Below are 17,950 nucleotides of genomic sequence, written 5' to 3'. Positions count from 1 at the left end.
GGATATTAATATGTATGTTTTTGCTCTAGTTGATTCGCTTAATTCGGTTTTACAATTTTGTATAAACATATTTGTAGCTCTTACTCTAAAAAATTTCAAAAATATTTCTACATCCCCTACCTCTTGGTTCAGCCACACATCGTTAAAACCACAATTACCTAATAGACTTTTTACCATGTAGGCCCAAGATCTGTTTTTGGGGTATGTTTCTAATTCTCGGAACATAATATCATAAACAAGTTTTATATATTTAATATCATGTGTGTTTACTATCTTTAACCAATATCTAATTACATTTATGCTATGTCTGACGGATAAAGACGTTCTTCCTAGTTATCCATATATAAAGTTATTCTGTTTTTGCCTTCGGACTACTAATAATAATTTGCAATAATTTAAATGTAATCGTTCTATCTTTATATTGCTATGTAAACCCCATAATGGTTTGAATGGTTTATGTGCTGATGTTATATAAGCCCTCCCTTAGCAGTATAAGGACACACGCCAGCTTCTGACCCACTTCTGGAATGACTGTCAGAACTTGAGGAGAATCAATGCAATCCCTTACAACCGCGGTTCTACCAGATTGTCCTTACCTAAGTCGACCCCTGCTATATATTGATACAACTTGAACTTAAAATAGACACTAAACACGCACTCCGTTGTTGAAATCTCAACGAAAGCTCCTTCAAAAAGAATCCTACTGTAATTATCACATAGATTATGATGCCATATTATGGGCTGTGGCCGTGTAGATTTAAAGATAATTAAGACGATAAATTTATGAAAAAAAACATGCGCTGTTATTGTTGATTGTACACATGGAGATTGTGAACTTACTTGTATGTGATTTTTTAACATGCAAATTTTACATTTTCTTTTGAAGCCTTTAATCATGTATGTTTGTGCTAATTGCATGTTTTTACATCAAAATAGTTAATTATTCAGCAATGCGATTCAAATAGCGAAACAGATCGATATTTGTTCAACGCCATACCTATTCTGATATCACAGAAAGTGGGCGGAGTTTATTTATGTTATCCGTCAAATGTATAATAACACTTAAATATTGTGTTAGTGTTAAGGAGAAATGTGCACTAGTGGAATAAAAATGTACTTATCAGAAACGTTATAAAAAGAAACTATTAACAGACTTGCAAGTAAACAAAAGTGACCGATGTAAACATTCGACAACAGTATACATATCATTGGGACACAATCATTATAGAAAAATACTCGTAGTATGTGTTCAGTCATGAATAAACTTAAATTGAAAAATAAAACGTTGACATTTTTTCAAAGCTCTTCAAATCACTTGTATATATTTAGCGCCTCAGCAATAATATGTATTAAACCATTTCTGCTCGTTGTTAGTATGTTATTTTCTTTATCCGCAAGTCGCTAGTTTTAGCTAAAATAATGTTTATTACTTATATTTTTTATATATAGTTTTGTCACTCCATGTGCTTGTCTCATTTAATGCATTTAAAGTATTTAACGACATGGAAAAAGACTATTTAAAGCACCCGGCGATCTGTGAAATTATTGCAGCAAATACAAACAATCTGAACCTCCAGCGTCACAAACAGAGGAGAAAGCTTTGACTTCCCTCGTGTATATCAGGGAACCAATTGCAAGTCAGTGAAACACAAAAACGAAAGTGCTATACAAGAAAAACAAAAACACAACAAACATACCTTGATGAACACAACTGGGACCACCGCATTGGATCGGTCAACATAAAAGGAATGAGGGGGTTAAACCGGGTTAAAGGAGCTAAAAAACTAACCCTTCGCCAAAACATTCACAAAACATTTAAGTGTTAATAAAATTTACCTAGAAAAATCACGATTCAATCTAAAAAGCACGAAAATAGAATACATTCCAATTTAATAACAATTTAACAACTCAATTGTTGGAATCAACCCAGAATTGTTACTTTCTGAGGCGAGATAAAATCAAACCAAAAGGTGTATCAGTTACATCTGCTCTGAGATTAAACATGACAAAACATCATACAGTGGTATAGAGCATTGCCATGCAAGAAAATAGACTACTAAAATTTTGCTAAGGATCACTTTTTATAGTTTGTGTAAGTTTAAGTTCATTCCCAGCTAGATTCAGCCAGCGTCACGCATCAATGATAAATCAATACTTCAATAATATCAAAACCTGCAAAAAAAAACAAATTAAATTATGTTTAATTAAATTGAAGATAATGTGAAACTAAAAGTGATCCTTAGCAAAGTTTGAGTAGTATATGTATTTATCATATTACCACATGTAAATCGATAGCATAACAATGATCGTAAAACTTAAAAGGGCCTTTTCACATTTCGGTAAATTAACAAAATAAAAAAATGTTTCAGATTTGCAAATTTTCGTTGTAAGTGTGATATTTGTGAGAAAACATTAATACTGAACATTTCCATGCCCTAAAATGTCCATAATATGCATCTTTTGACGATTTTAAAACCTGAAAAATATAAAGCGTTGCAACGCGAAACGATTGAATAATATGGGGAGTTCTGTTGTTGTCGCTATATTTTGTGATACCACAAGGGTTGCTTATATTAAGCGTAAAATACATCTCTCATTGTATGAGCTCGCATGGCCGAGTGGTCTAAGCGATAGAACTTACTATAGGGGTTAGTGGTTCGAGCCTTGTTGAGGGTTACTTTTTTGTCTTCCTTTAATTTTATTCTTGTTTAGTTTTACTGGAGATTTTTTCCTCCAATGATTACATGTATCAATATAAAGCATTTAATGACATACTTTAATACATGCCAAAATCTGTGAAAAGGCCCTTTTAAGCTTTGTACTATCGCTATTTTTAGATCACACTCGGATGTAAACAACAGGAGACTCTGTTTGTGTCAACTATGGAAGAACACAATCGTCAAAAATGCGATATTTGATAATGATTTATGAAAAAGGGAGGAAATAAAAGGATAAATTGAATATTATGTGAGTTTTGGATAAAAAATCAAGCTTATCATGCTCGGCTCGAACCATGGAAGCGCTCGGCAGTCCTCGCGCTACCATGGTTCTAAGCCTCGCATGATAAACTTGATTTTATCCAAAACTCACATAATATTCTATATTTCTATAACCTCACTTGAAATGTATTTAGTCATGCATGGTAATAAACAAATATCCTATATATGGCGTTATGTTATGACTCAGGATATTCAAATTAAACGTAGAAATAACCCTATGACACGTTTCAAGCCAGTGTGTATTTAAGACACCTAATTCGCGTGCTCCACTTCTCTTATCTAATCTGTGCGTAGGCAATGCAAATAACTAGCGGTATCACTGGTTGAGTGCATAATGATCTTCGGTTTACATGTAGCGTTTAATAAAATCATTGAAATTGAATAGAATCAAGTTGTATTGTCAAAACATGACTTTGTTATCAACCGTTCAAGGTTTACATGCTAGTTTCGATTTGATAAGTTCAATTACCCATGTTAGGTTCGATTCTATATTTTTAATAACCGGAGATATATAAATATGTAATGCTTTATTTTTTTAACCCATTCATATTTTGTGAAAATAAGAATTTACATATGTATTAAAAATATTAACACCTTCGTAAAATCTTAAACTGGTACTGAAGATCGCATTGAACCGCACTTCACCTATGCAAAAAAACAATTGGCCTTTATGCAAATACACTTGAATGTACCTAGTACACGTAATCTGTAAACAGCAAACATACATTGTCACAAATTGCGCACTGAAAGCAAAAGTGCACATATTGCCTTTGGAATATACTGGTCGCTTTTTCAATACTTTATTATGGGCAAGAACTCAGGTAAGTAGCTCACATAACAATATCAAATACTGACTCTGATTTATCTTAATAATGAACGAATATTATAGATGTATCATTTTATTCAACGATAGACGGAAGATATGTCTCAATGTTAATCCGGTACAATGTTTGTTTTTCAAAACGTGCTTACTGGCGTAACTAATGTTCACCTTGGTTTCAGGAGACATAAGGGACCAATATGCCGCCCTTTTACGGCAAGTGCGCGGTTTGAAGCACCGATACGAGGATGTTTATGCGGCGGTTCGACACTTGGCCGAACAATTTCGAAACTGCAAGGGGCATTTCGCCCATAGGCGGTACAATGAACTCAAGGAAATGATCAAGACGTGTATCACAGATGAAGTATTAAACGCGGCTGCCAACAATGAAGGCGAATACTTAAGGCCTGTTGCATCTAACACCAGTGCATCTGCAAGGTTGCGAACAGGAACTACGTCTAGCACTTCTAAATTGCTTCAACACGCCGAGGCGTATTCAAGGGCGACAAAAGAGCGAACTGACCAAGCTGTTGAAGAAAAAGGTCAGTATGTTGATTTATTTTTCAAGGCGTTGTGGTTTTGTTGAAATAAATAGCCGATATAACAAATTGGAATTAATAAATATAAACGCTCAAGACAATAAAGCTATATTTGGGTTAATAAGTTCATCTGTTGTCCAGTCATTCGAAGAGAAATAGTTTTGCTAATATTGGGTAGCTTAAATATTTCTAACAGACCATCAACAATGACATGCATTATGTTGTTTTCTCGTTATAATGCTCAAGTGTTACAATACTTACTAGTATCTCACGTATCTCGTTATAATGCTCATGTGTTACAATACTTACTAGTATCTCACGTATCTCGTTATAATGCTCATGTGTTACAATACTTACTAGTATCCCACGTATCTCGTTATAACGCTCAAGTGCTACAATACTTACTAGTATAGCACTTATCTCGTTATAATGCTCATGTGGTACAATACTAACTATTATTGCACTTATCTCCTTATAATGCTCAAGTGTTACAATACTTCCTAGTATCGCACTTACCTCGTTATAATGCTCATGTGTTACAATACTTTCTAGAATCGCACTTATCTCGTTATAATACTCATGTGGTACAATACTTACTAGTATAGCACTTTTCTCGTTATAATGCTCATGTGTTACAATACTTACTAGTATCCCACTTATCTCGTTATAACGCTCATGTTTTACAATACTTACTAGTATAGCACTTATCTCGTTATAATGCTCATGTGGTACAATACTAACTATTATCGCACTTATCTCCTTATAATGCTCAAGTGTTACAATACTTCCTAGTATCGCACTTACCTCGTTATAATGCTCATGTGTTACAATACTTACTAGTATCGCACTTATCTCGTTATAATGCTCATGTGTTACAATACTTACTAGTATCTCACTTATCTCGTTGTAATGCTCATGTGTTACAATACTTACTAGTATCCCACTTATCTCGTTATAATGCTCATGTGTTACAATACTTACTAGTATCGCACTTTTCTCGTTAAAATGCTCATGAGTTACAATACTTTCTAGTATCGCACTTACCTCGTTATAATGCTCATGTGTTACAATACTTACTAGTATAGCACTTATCTCGTTATAATGCTCATGTGTTACAATACTTACTAGTATCCCACTTATCTCGTTATAATGCTCATGTGTTACAATACTTACTAGTATCGCACTTTTCTCGTTAAAATGCTCATGAGTTACAATACTTTCTAGTATCGCACTTATCTCGTTATAATACTCATGTGCTACAATACTTACTAGTTTCGCAATTATCTCGTTATAATCCTCATGTGTTACAATACTTACTAGTATCGCACTTATCTCGTTATAATGCTCATGTGCTACAATACTTACAAGTATCGCACTTATCTCGTTATAATGCTCATGTGTTACAATAATTACTAGTATCGCACTTATCTCGTTATAATGCTCATGTGTTACAATAATTACTAGGTATCGCACTCACCTCGTTATAATGCTCATGTGTTCATGTTTTTCATGCAGAAATAAAAGACCTGGGTAAAGATGAACTTCAAAAACTACTCGAGGAACAAAAGGATTTACAAACAGAATTACATGAGAAATTTATTCGACTGCATGAAAACCTGAATAGGTTGAAGCATGACTATGAATGTTCAAAACGATTTCTGCCAGTTAAAAGATACTGGTTTCTTAAGGAAATGGTGAAGCCAATGCTGCGTAACGAGCATCTGAAGTGTCTCTAAATTTATAAAACTATAGATGTGAACAGTGTAATAGTTTTTGTCGTGAATTTGAAATATCTGAAAAAATCAATATGCAAAATACACTCGTGCGTTTGGTGTATTTGACTTCTAACCTAGATTTATTGTGATAATAATTGCACCAGTAATGTTAACGATAAATCAATTGGGTTACTTAAGGCAATGAAAACTTACAACAGTTGTTAGTTGTATATCAATTACTGCCCCTTGGCTTAAATTAACACAAATGTCAAATTAAACCGTTGAAATAAAGTTATACCATATCCAAAACAAAAACCACAGAAATTAAAGTTTATTTATTGTTTGTTATGATCAGAATGGTCAGAATGTTTTAAATAATGCGAGAACCTTATATGGCATACAAACGCGATGTTGTCGATAAAAGGCAATTAAAGCAATCATTTTTCAAATAAAATCAAGTCGGTCACAGTATTCTGCACATGATTAATTCGGTTAGATTCTGCCTGTAAGTCGTGGAAAGTATTTGTATGTGACAGACACAATATGTACATGGTAGAAATAATCGCAATGTCAAATCGATATACACAGCGATCTATTTTCGAAGACGCTTATATAATTTAGAGCATATAAATCCTTGTTACAACGAGTTTTTTTGTCAGTTGATGTCAAATATATGTTGCATTCTTTGAAGCCATAAGATGGATGCTACATTAAAGTTGATACGAGTACAGTGGCTTTTTTTATCGGTTTAGCTGAATAATTGAGGTTTTGACCTTTCTAAACAACAAATTGAATGCCGGCGAAATTTCACGCTTTTTAACACGTATGCATAGCTCATAATTTGTGATTGGCTTTTAAGCGAATTCCTTTTTAAACTGTTCATATCTTTCTCAAGATGAATGGACAGCCAGTTGTAATTCGGACCACTTTCTGTATATTGTTAATGATAATTTTTATTCTTAATTATAACTTGGATGATTCGTTTTTAGTTGTTCGCTTGCGATCAACTAAGGTTAGTACCACACGTTTCAAGCCAGTTCTCTCTTAACTACGATAAACATGATAACTGCCGCATCCGCGCGAGAAAGAGTTGTATTTATTTATGCAAGAGTTCTTCGACTATATTCATTCACAAATGGAAACATGTGAATATCGTGTTGAATGAAATATTTTTGAACGGAGCGTATATAGAAGCAAGAAATATCTGTGTAAAAAGATATACGGCGCTGAATGTGGTCGGTGTTGATGAACGATCAAAAGTTATTTCTATGAGATCAAAATTGCGAATGCTTTTTTCTGTGCAGTTTTTAGCTGCATCACACGCAAATCAATTACGGGGTGTTGTGCCAGATTTCGTGGCTTATTTCACTTTATTAGATATTATTCATCAGATATCTATATTTACAGAATAAACAAGAAATATCTTTAAAAAAGATATACGGCGTTGATAGTTCAATGAATGAGATCAAGGATAGCGAATGTCTTTTTCTGTGCAGTTCTTAGCTGCATCACACGCAGTACGGGATGTTACGCGGAGTTTTCGCGGCTTATTTTACATTATAACATATTGCTGGTCATAAACCTATAGATACAAAACAGAAAACCAAAAGAAGAATGGAAGTGAAATTAAAACACATGAGTCAACCGGCCAGACGCGAAGTATCCGTATTTATAGGCGCGTTCTTTGAACAGGCCTGTTTTAGTGGTTTGTCGGGCATTGCTATTTGATTCGATTATTAACAGTATCGAGAATCATCGCGCTCATGCTTAATACATAAGTCAATATGGTGGAATAATTGTTGTTAAATTAATAAAAAATAATATTTATCATTGTATTGTTGAAAACACATTAAGAATCTATTATTGACATACCATAATTATATTGCTGAATATCTTCATTTAACATATTTCTGGTCTAAAGAAAATTCCAGGTCACCTAGTTCACGGATAGCGTCTTTATTATATAACGATTATCTTACTGGCCGCGAACTCCGGTGATGACCTGTATATAAACTCTGACATTCACACCCTGGCCGCGAATTGACCCGATACCTCGCGGGTTGAAATGCAATGCATTAAAGTGAGGCCTCGCTTCCACTGCTCTTTATTCTTTTACAAGTTAACATGTTGACAGGAATATGGAAGTAAGTACTAAATATGAGAACATAGCATTTAAGTATAAATGCTTTTGCCCTGGCAATCCTCTGAAAAAAAGGTGCACGCACAAACTGTATTGATGTCGAGAATTGAGTGTAAAACTGTTCTATCTATTAAGCCTTTTCATTAGAGATAAAATTGATTTATGCAGTAAAACCGTGTTGCAAAGACGCGGATATGTTTCCAATGTTCTGGTGGTATACTCAAATCAGCCAATGGAATAAATGAAGTGTATTCATTCGTACCTAGCCGCGGGAAATTTTATTTGAATTTTATTGGACACTTACAAAAGTCAGGTAAGGTGAAAAGCTGGCTTAATACAGCTATGCCGAAAAAACACAAGAGGAATGAAAATAAATGAAATCATATAGGTCAGCCGGCAAGACACGAATCATCCGTACATATGTGAAATATTTATACGCGCGTTCTTCAAACAGACATGTTTTTGTGGTTTGTCGGACATTGTTTTTTGATTCCATTATAATAGTATCGGGAATCATCGCGCACATGCTTAATAAATTGGTCTATATTGTTGAATATTTCTATTTAAATTAATCAAACTTGGTACTTATTATGCTAATGCAATTGTTGAAAACACATTAAGAATCTATGATTGACATACCATAATAATATCGCCGAATATATTCTTTCTGATCAAAATAAACTTCAAGTGCACATAGTTCAATGGATAGCGTTTATATAACGGTTTCTGTAACCGACCGCGAACTAACTTTGATACATTGCGGGTTGGAACGCAATGCATTAAAGTGAGGTAACGAGTCCACTGCTGGAACGTCGGCGTGTTTAAAGCTTTATAGATTTACGTGTTTAGCGGTCAATTTCGTAAACGATTTCAATTATTTTCGTCAACGCGTATATCAGGTTATTGAACAACAATACTTATATGATCTAAAATTTATTAGTGCACAAAATGCAATATCGTAGTAATTACCAAATATGAGAAAACACCCTTAAAGTACAAACGTTCTGGCGCTGACAATCTTCTAAATATGAAGGGGCAAATACAAATGATGTCGAGAGTTGAGTCTGAAACTGCTCTAAAGCCTTATCATTAGATATACAATTTTTTTCATGCTGAATATGCAGTTAACATCGTTGCTAATCGAACTGTAGTATCCCTTTTAATATTATACTTCCCAAAAATAGAAAATCGATTGAATAACATATTAGTGTAAATGTTAAAACTGTTAGTATATTGCGTTTTCTACTGCGAAGTTTCAGGCATACCGTCGGGAAATGTTATATTAAACTTGATTGGTCGCTTACACAGGTCAACTTAGATGAAAAGCTTGGTTAGACAGCTACGCCGAAAAAAACCAATAATCAATGTTTGTATTATACGTGTCGCGGAAGAGAATGTTTATGAATGATTAAAATATTCCACCATATTCTAAATCTTAATCACGCAGTATTTTTGCTGAGCACAGGTCATTCATAATCTAAGGCTATTCATAGATGCGGGAAAATAAATCTACTGCTGATAAACAAGTATAGTGTGATGTCCAATGCACTATCACGCGACTGTTCAGCGACTGTTCATAGTACATGCTACTACAGCGGGGTTAAATTTGATATGTCTGGAAAACGTTATTTTGTTCTAAACGGCGATCTTTTGTATTCACGGGTGCTAACAACGCAATAGCAGAAGGTTAACCCTTTTAAGCCTAGTGGACTCTCCCATCCTTCTAGGTATGTCTAGTATATTTATTTCTATATTTAGAATATAACTTACAGATATTCCTTTAAGCAAACAGCGCAGACCCTGATGAGACGCCGCATCTGGGTCTACGCTGTTTGCCAAGGCCTTTTTTCTAGACGCTAGGCATAAATGGGTTTAGTTTGTGTATATTCAAAGTTATCAATTTATGAAACGTTGATCATAAGTTCACCAATAACTACAGGTATACTATAGACAACAACAAAAATGGTTTATTATCGCTGAAACCGAACATAAAAAACAACTAAATATAACAAGAAATATCATATAAACAGGCAGTCGGCGTAAATGCTGACTTTAAAATAAAGTTTAAAATTTACGTTTCTTAATAATAAAATTGAAAACAAAAGTTTAAGTAATGTGTTTTTTCACTTTTTAGTCGCATATTCACCGCAAGAAATGTGTGTTATCATTGCCAAACCACACATTAGTGTAAGTAGATAAAATTATACTACGGGAGTGCACATCATATGTGTCCTCACAGGCCTTATTATGAGTGTATTTCTTCACCATCGAACTATATCGTACGTTAATATTTGATTTACACGCAGTTTTCGACGCATTAAAATCACACTTTCATAGCCACGTCATGCGAAATGGGTCTTATGCGTTTCGGCCAGCGTATATTAAGCCCAACCTGTGCAGTTGCGCAGTCTGGTCAGAGGCAATGCTGTTCGCTATAAAATCACTCAATGTGTTATGGTCTTATTATGTATCTCGTGACCAAACTGAGAGACATTAGACGCATCTAACAGTATATGCTATGTTTATAGGTGTCTATCGCAGCCGTTGTTCATTTTTGGTGTTTTCACTTCATATACACTCATATTTGTTAATGCAGCATCAACATGCTAAAACAATATCCCGGAAAGAGAAAAATAATACATTTGAATATCAACCCTACTTTCGTTTTGACAATTGACGACAGAAATGAGTCGATGTACGATGTGAATCTTAATTTAGTTTTAGTGCAGGTTCGTTTATACGACACAAAGACACAATTTTGTTTAACGGATTATTTTATTTTCTTGCAACCATATCTGTTCATACGACACACGAACAATAACTCCGATCCTAATAAAAAAAAAAACAGTTTCGCTCGGTTTAGAGGACTGGGACAGTCATGTATAATATCGAATATATGTATATATATTATAAACAACTGGTAGCAAGATGAGTTGCAGATAATTGGTCTGTTACCACAATTTAACTAACTCTTTTGACCTGTTAATTCTTTTCAGCTCAATTCAACAGTAAAAAATGCTCCTAATGTCACTTTAATGTATTAGTTCGAGCCATCGGCATTCAACTTTACGTGAAATACTACATGCACGAATAAAGAAACATCCTGTAAAGAATAACGCTTATACAATTTCAACAACCATTTCTCTTAATTATCAACTTTAAACAATATAGTATATATTTAAATGCATAATCTTAAAGTGTTTACCTTAAAATTCCCAATCCACACTCAGCCACTTTGATAAGGGTCAATCACTTTTAGCTGAAAATTTCTTCATTTTGCAAAAAGTAACAAATCTTATTAGTGCAGGACGCATGGGAAATACAGGTAACTCTACGCTTCAAGAACGAATCTGGTAGAATCCAAACAGTCCCGTACGAAAGCTTCCAAGCCTGGATCGACCTCCCTTGGCCAAAAATGTGTAAAACAAACCATGTTCTTTATTGTAAATAATACACACTCTTTATTTAACACATAACACTAAACTTTTCTCGTCAGAAAATATATATTCATAACAATATATCAGATGCAATGCTTAGTATGATGATACGTTTTTTTCTCTTTTGATAACCCCAATAACCTGTCGATCATCCTTCTTTTTCTTGAAAACTATACTACAATAACATAGACTTCGAAAGTCAACAAAATAAAACATGAGTTAATCATGCCTTTACAGGCTCTAACCATGTTAATATTATAAATTAAATACATTGAAGCGAAGCCGTTTTTTTCTCTCAACTGGCTTACCATAGCCACAAAAATGCAGTTAACATCCGATAAGTGTCGATATTTCAACGTCATTTTAAAATCTTTTGTAGAATAACCAGTATCGCTGACAAGCAGGATAACCGTTTTGTCCCGTTTTTTTATGTTGCATCATACAGAAATATGCAAGCCTTTAATATCATTAAGATCAACGTTTTAAGATCACAATTTTGTGTTCAAATGTCTTGAGATAATGGGGTTTAGTCAGTCTACTATATATTGGGTTAAACTTTTTTTTAAAGCAATGCAAATTCATGTATCACTAATTCAGAACAAATCGCAGCACGGCTGACTGTATTTTTATACTTCATTCACTCATACAAATCACACTCTTAAAAAAACATAAGTTATACTGTGCATTTGTAGACTATGAAAAGGCTTTTGATACAGTAATCCATGATGCATTATGGGTAAAATTAATACAATTAGGAATAAGCTCTAAAATGATTAATATGATCAAATCTATTTATAGTAATGTAAAAGCGTGTATTAAAAACTCTTCTGATATGTCGTACTCAAACTTTTTTGAAATTTCACTCGGTGTCAAGCAAGGAGAGCCATTATCCCCTCTTCTGTTTGTTATGTTCATAAATGACGTCACAGAGATAATTGAATATAATAACCTAATGCAGAACGATTTAGATATCTTATCGCTTTTTATGTTATTATTTGCGGACGACATTGCCTTATTTACCACTGATCCTGGCAGTCTACAAAATCAACTCAATTCTCTATATCAATATTCATGAAAATGGGGTTTAAAGATTAATTCAAATTAAACAAAAATATGCATCTTCGAAAAAAGGAAAAGCATTTGTAACTTTCGTTGGACTATTAACAATGAGATTCTTGAAGTGGTCGATAACTTTTGCTATTTAGGCATTAATTTCTCGTCAAATGGTAAATTAAATCATAAAGTAAATTTTTTGAATGATCAAGCCCTGAAGGCGTACAACCACTTGCTGTCGATTGTTAGTAGAGTTTCCTTAAATATTAAAACAAAGCTTTCACTTTTTGATGCACTTGTAGTCCCTATTTTGCTATATGGAGCGGAAGTTTGGAGAATTTACAATTTTACTGACTTAGACAAGCTGCATATCAAATTCTGTAAATATGTTCTAGGCGTAAAAGAACAAACCATAAATGCTGCTGTCCTTGGTGAGCTTGGAAGATTTCCGTTAACAACCATTTGTAAAGAAATATCAATTAAGTACTGGCTAAAGATTTTCAACTCACCAAACTCTTTAATGCATGAAACTTTGATGAAACAAATTAACTTTGCTCAAGAGAATCGCATTAGTGATTTGAATAGTTTGTGATTTTCTTCCCTATCTACTTTGCGTCACAAGCTTGGTTTACGTAATCTTCTTTTAGATTTTACTATGAGCGATTATTCACTTCCAATGTTTTCGCAAAGACTAAAAGACCAATACATTCAGTCATGGCACGAAGCACTATCAGTACAACCTAAAATGGAATACTTTTGTAAATTTAAAGAAGATTTCGAGTTTGAAAATGATCTAGTTAATATAAAAAATGAAAAACATCATAACGAACTAACCCGTTTCAGACTTTCATCACATTCCCTTGAGATTGAAACTGGTAGATATAACAATATAGAAAGGTCAAACAGAATATGTAAACTTTGTATGCAAAATGTTGTTGAATCGGAACACACTTTTTATTATGTTGTACTGCCTATTCAGATCTGAGAAAAGATTATAACATTTCATCAAACTGGCCAAATATTATGAAATTCAAATACATTATGTATGAAAAGAAATTAAGTAAAGTACGAACTACAGCAAAATATATATACAATGCTATGGAACTTAGAAAAAACAAGTAAGAATCTTAGTGTTTTTTGTCCTCACCTTGTTATCATATTGTATGTATGGAACTGTGTATGATCAATTGTACATTGTATTTGTTCCATTTTTATTATTGTTATTGCTCTTTTTTACTTTATTTTATTTCTCTTTTTCTTGTTTAATGATGTCTCTTTAAATCAGAACTGTTAGCAACGAATGATTTGTGAACGTAGATGCTATAGATGTCTAAAACACAGTCCTCGTTGCTTGCCAGAAGTTATATATCGATGCTGTATTCACTGCTCCCCTGTCACATGTCCCTCTACCCCCTGACGCACATGTACATAGTTCATCCTTTGACATACCCCAACTGGAAACAGAAAATGAAAACCGCCTTTAGGCTTTACAATTACCATACACCTTAAAAATTACTAAACGATCAGATAAATGATACAGAAGCTCAAATACAGCATTACTAAAGGCTATTAAACCTTTGGTCTGATCATCCATACACGTCGAACAGACCAAGCACCATCAAGCATCACCTGAAAACACGAAATAAATAAAAACAATATACAAAATCGATTCAATCATAATTGTAAATCAATCGTGACCCAAATCAGAGGAAAACATATCCATTTCAAAGCAAAAGAAATGCTTCCACTCACTGCTCTAAACAAGCCATACATTAAGGCAAACAGAAATTCATATAATCTTACGAATTCCACGCAAATGAAAACGTTACACACTTAGGCCTACCCGATAAGATCCCGTTATACTTACTAATCCTCACAACGTCCATCGAGCACCAAACACCAAGTGGCGTCTAACCTAAGAGCTGATTGATTGGATTATATTATTTTATTTCTAAACCGGTAAAGACTGAAAGGCTACACTCCACTAAATGAAAGCTGAAGTAAATGGTAATAATGTTTCGTTCTATATATGTTAAGTTCTGTGTTAATTGTATTCGTTCCATTTTATATATTTTTATGCAATTAACTTAATTTTTTTTCTTCTATAATTTTTTCCCGTTTAGTTTTGCTTCTATTGTCCTTTGTTAGCTCCTAATTTTTCGTTTTCGCGCTAGGCGCTAATTACAGAGGAAACATAACTCATTCGATACTATTGTATGCTTTGACTTCTAGAATCTTCTTTGTAAATTGTTTACGATCCATTTTATTTATTATTTTTTTCTTTAATTAATTAATTAATTTTTTTTTCTTCTAAAATATTTTTTCATGTCAAGGTATGCCTCTATTGTCCTTTGTTAGCTCCTTATTTTCGTTTTCGCATTAGGCGCTAATTTCAGAGGAAATATAACCCATTAGGAAATATGATATGATATGCATTGACCTCTAGGAAGTTCCTATTCTTCCGATTGTGTATTCTGCTCCCTATTACAATTACTCTGTCTTTCCCTTTTATCTGGCAAATATACTCTACAACTGATTCCACTTGCTCTGTTTTAATCCAATGCTATGTTTGTTATTATTGTATTGTATTGTACGCTTATATGTTTGTATTTTTGTATGTCTTGGCCATAATTAAACTCAAATAGATTGTAAATGGCCAAAGGCAATATGCCGATTCGCCAATAAATGATGATGACTAATAATGCTATGTCTCAGAACATTTTAACATTTAAAAATGCGTAAGACAGGGACGTCCCCTCTCACCCTTCCTTTTGATAATTTGCATAGTATTTGGCTAACAATATAATAAATTATCAAAATATTAAAGGAGTCAAAATAGTCAACATTAAAATAAAACAAAAACTATTTGCAGATGATACATGCTTCCCACTCGATGGCAGCCAACAGACTTTGAACATCTCATCAGCACCTTCAACGACTTGTCACCATATCAGGATTAAAACTAAACAACAACACATGCTCAGTCATTACACTAGGTTCATTAACTCACAAACATGTAAAATATTGTCCCAAAGAAACATTCGAATGGGATTGCGAACAGGCAACAGCGATGTGGATAAAACTGTATAGTACAATAAATTCTAATACGGAATACAATATTTCAAATTATTACAGGAATTTAACAACTGTTTACAAAAATGGAAGAAATGGCAACTGTCTTTAATCTGAAAAAATACTGTTCTTGAAATGGTTGCTATCCCCTTACAGTCCTAGAAGGCCTGAATGAAAGTATAATCAACGAACTTAAAACAAAAATGTTCAAATTTCTTTGGAATGAGAAACCTAATAAAATTAAGCAAACGCAAATAATAAAAGATAACAAACGAGGTGGGCTCAAAATGGTTGACATAGAAAGTTTTACAGATGGTTTAAAGGCAAGTTGGATCAAACATTTGATATACCAGACTGAATCAAAACTGACGGCTCTTTACACTTATTTTTGAGAAAACAATGGTAAATTTTTCATTTTGCAAAACTGTATAAAGCCGCTGGTCAGAATTCGACGAAACTTCATATTAATGTTCCTTAAGTGGCATCCTATAAAATATCAAAATATCTAATCGTTCGGATCCGTTGATTTATAGGGTCACGGGCCCGAAAAGCGGCTTAACAAACTTTAAAAATGGTTTAGTCTTTAACCGCAAGGCTCGGAGATTACAACATTGGTTCAAACAATAATACTGGGTTTAAAACTGGCCTTGCCAGGGGTCAACAGTTTAAACAGACTTATTTAGGAATGCCTTTAAAACCTTCTTGTCTGCAACCTCAAAGGCCGAGGCTTTCACTTATGACAACAGCAGCTTGAGGGGCATTAACAAAGTGTGTTCAAATTATGTCCCTTGGTCAATAACTTGATCCGCCCCGGGGTCATCATATTTACATAGAGTTATATAAGGGAACCATTTTAACATCTCCTGGTCCGAAACTTAGATGACCATGTCTTACATATTTGGAATATGGTATCATCTACGTGTCCTCTATCAAGTTTGTTCAAATAATGCTTTTATGGCCAAAACTGGCGTCGATAAGGGTCTCAGCAGTTTTAATACAAATCATGAACCTGGTTAAAAAACTGACCACGCCCCAGGGGTCACATTTATAACATGAACGAAAAGCAAAATTAATTTTAAAATCACTGAAGCAACAAGGTCCACAGCTTTGATATAAGGTTTGTAAACCAGATAGTGGTCATCTACATAGTTTGTACAAAAACTTCTTCAAAACTGACCACGCACCAGCAGTTACTAAATATATTTATTAGAGCTAAAAATAACATTAGAAAATCTTCTCTAAAATACAGAGTTCAGAGCTGTAAATATTAAAAGATGCCATCGTGTAGTGGTCCTCTACTTAATCTGTTCAATGTATGCATTCGTTTTCAAAATTAGCTCTAAACCAGGGGTCTCGTGTATAAGACGTGTTCGCTTTAGTTTCTCATGTGAGTGTTCAAGGATTCTCAGGGTGCTCTTGTTAAAGCCACACACCTTGGAATGAAGTACATGTTCGTCTTCTTGTCTGCAACCTCAAAGCCCGAGGCTTTCACATATGACAACAGCAGCTTGAGGGGCATCAACAAAGTGTGTTCAAATTATGTCCCTTGGTCAAAAACTTGATCCGCCCCGGGGTCATCATATTTACATAGAGTTATATAAGGGAACCATTTTAACATCTCCTGGTCCGAAACTTAGATGACCATGTCTTACATATTTGGAATATGGTATCATCTACGTGTCCTCTATCAAGTTTGTTCAAATTATGCTCTTATGGCCAAAACTGGCTTCGACAACGGTCTCAGCAGTTTGAATACAAATCATGAACCTGGTTTAAAAACTGACCACACCCCAGGGGTCACATTTATAACATGAACGAAAAGCAAAATTAATTTTAAAATCATTGAAACAACAAGGTCCACAGCTTTGATATAAGGTATGTAAACCAGATAGTGGTCATCAACATAGATTGTACAACTTCTTCAAAACTGACCACGCACCAGAAGTTACTTAATATATATTTTTAGAGCGAAATAACATAAGAAAATCTTCTTTATAATACAGAGTTCAGAGCTGTAAATATTAAAAGATGTCATCGTGTAGTGGTCCTCTACTTAATCTGTTCAATGTATGCATTCGTATTCAAAATTAGCTCTAAACCAGGGGTCTCGTGTATAAGACGTGTTCGCTTTAGTTTCTCATGTGAGTGTTCAAGGATTCTCAGGGTGCTCTTGTT

At 33.9% G+C, this 17,950-nt stretch overlaps 1 protein-coding gene and 1 long non-coding RNA gene across 3 annotated transcripts in view; one reads left to right on the top strand and one right to left on the bottom strand.

The window, feature by feature from the left end:
- The first annotated feature begins 3,650 nt into the window (after positions 1–3,650).
- LOC127865886 (uncharacterized) overlaps positions 3,651–17,950 on the top strand; it is a 177,588-nt gene continuing 163,288 nt past the window's right edge. The window contains exons 1-3 of one of the 2 annotated variants that reach the window (XM_052405931.1): positions 3,653–3,820; positions 4,002–4,361; positions 5,874–5,974. In XM_052405931.1, coding sequence (XP_052261891.1) covers positions 3,805–3,820; positions 4,002–4,361; positions 5,874–5,974 — 477 coding nt within the window. In that variant the 5' untranslated portion in view covers positions 3,653–3,804. Of the gene's footprint in view, positions 3,821–4,001; positions 4,362–5,873; positions 5,975–17,950 lie in introns of both variants that reach the window. The other variant, XM_052405932.1, reaches the window with a different exon arrangement.
- On the bottom strand, positions 12,262–14,649 carry LOC127865893 (uncharacterized). Its single transcript, XR_008042811.1, has 3 exons — positions 14,547–14,649; positions 14,279–14,332; positions 12,262–14,157 (listed from the first exon to the last, which is right to left on the bottom strand). It is a non-coding gene; the product is annotated as an uncharacterized LOC127865893 (long non-coding RNA).

Source organism: Dreissena polymorpha, chromosome 2 (genome assembly GCF_020536995.1).
Source record: "Dreissena polymorpha isolate Duluth1 chromosome 2, UMN_Dpol_1.0, whole genome shotgun sequence".
In the NCBI taxonomy this organism is placed as follows: Eukaryota; Metazoa; Mollusca; class Bivalvia; order Myida; family Dreissenidae; genus Dreissena; species Dreissena polymorpha.
The sequence above is the reverse complement of the archived record's forward strand: the minus strand, read 5'-3'. Positions and strand labels throughout refer to the sequence as shown.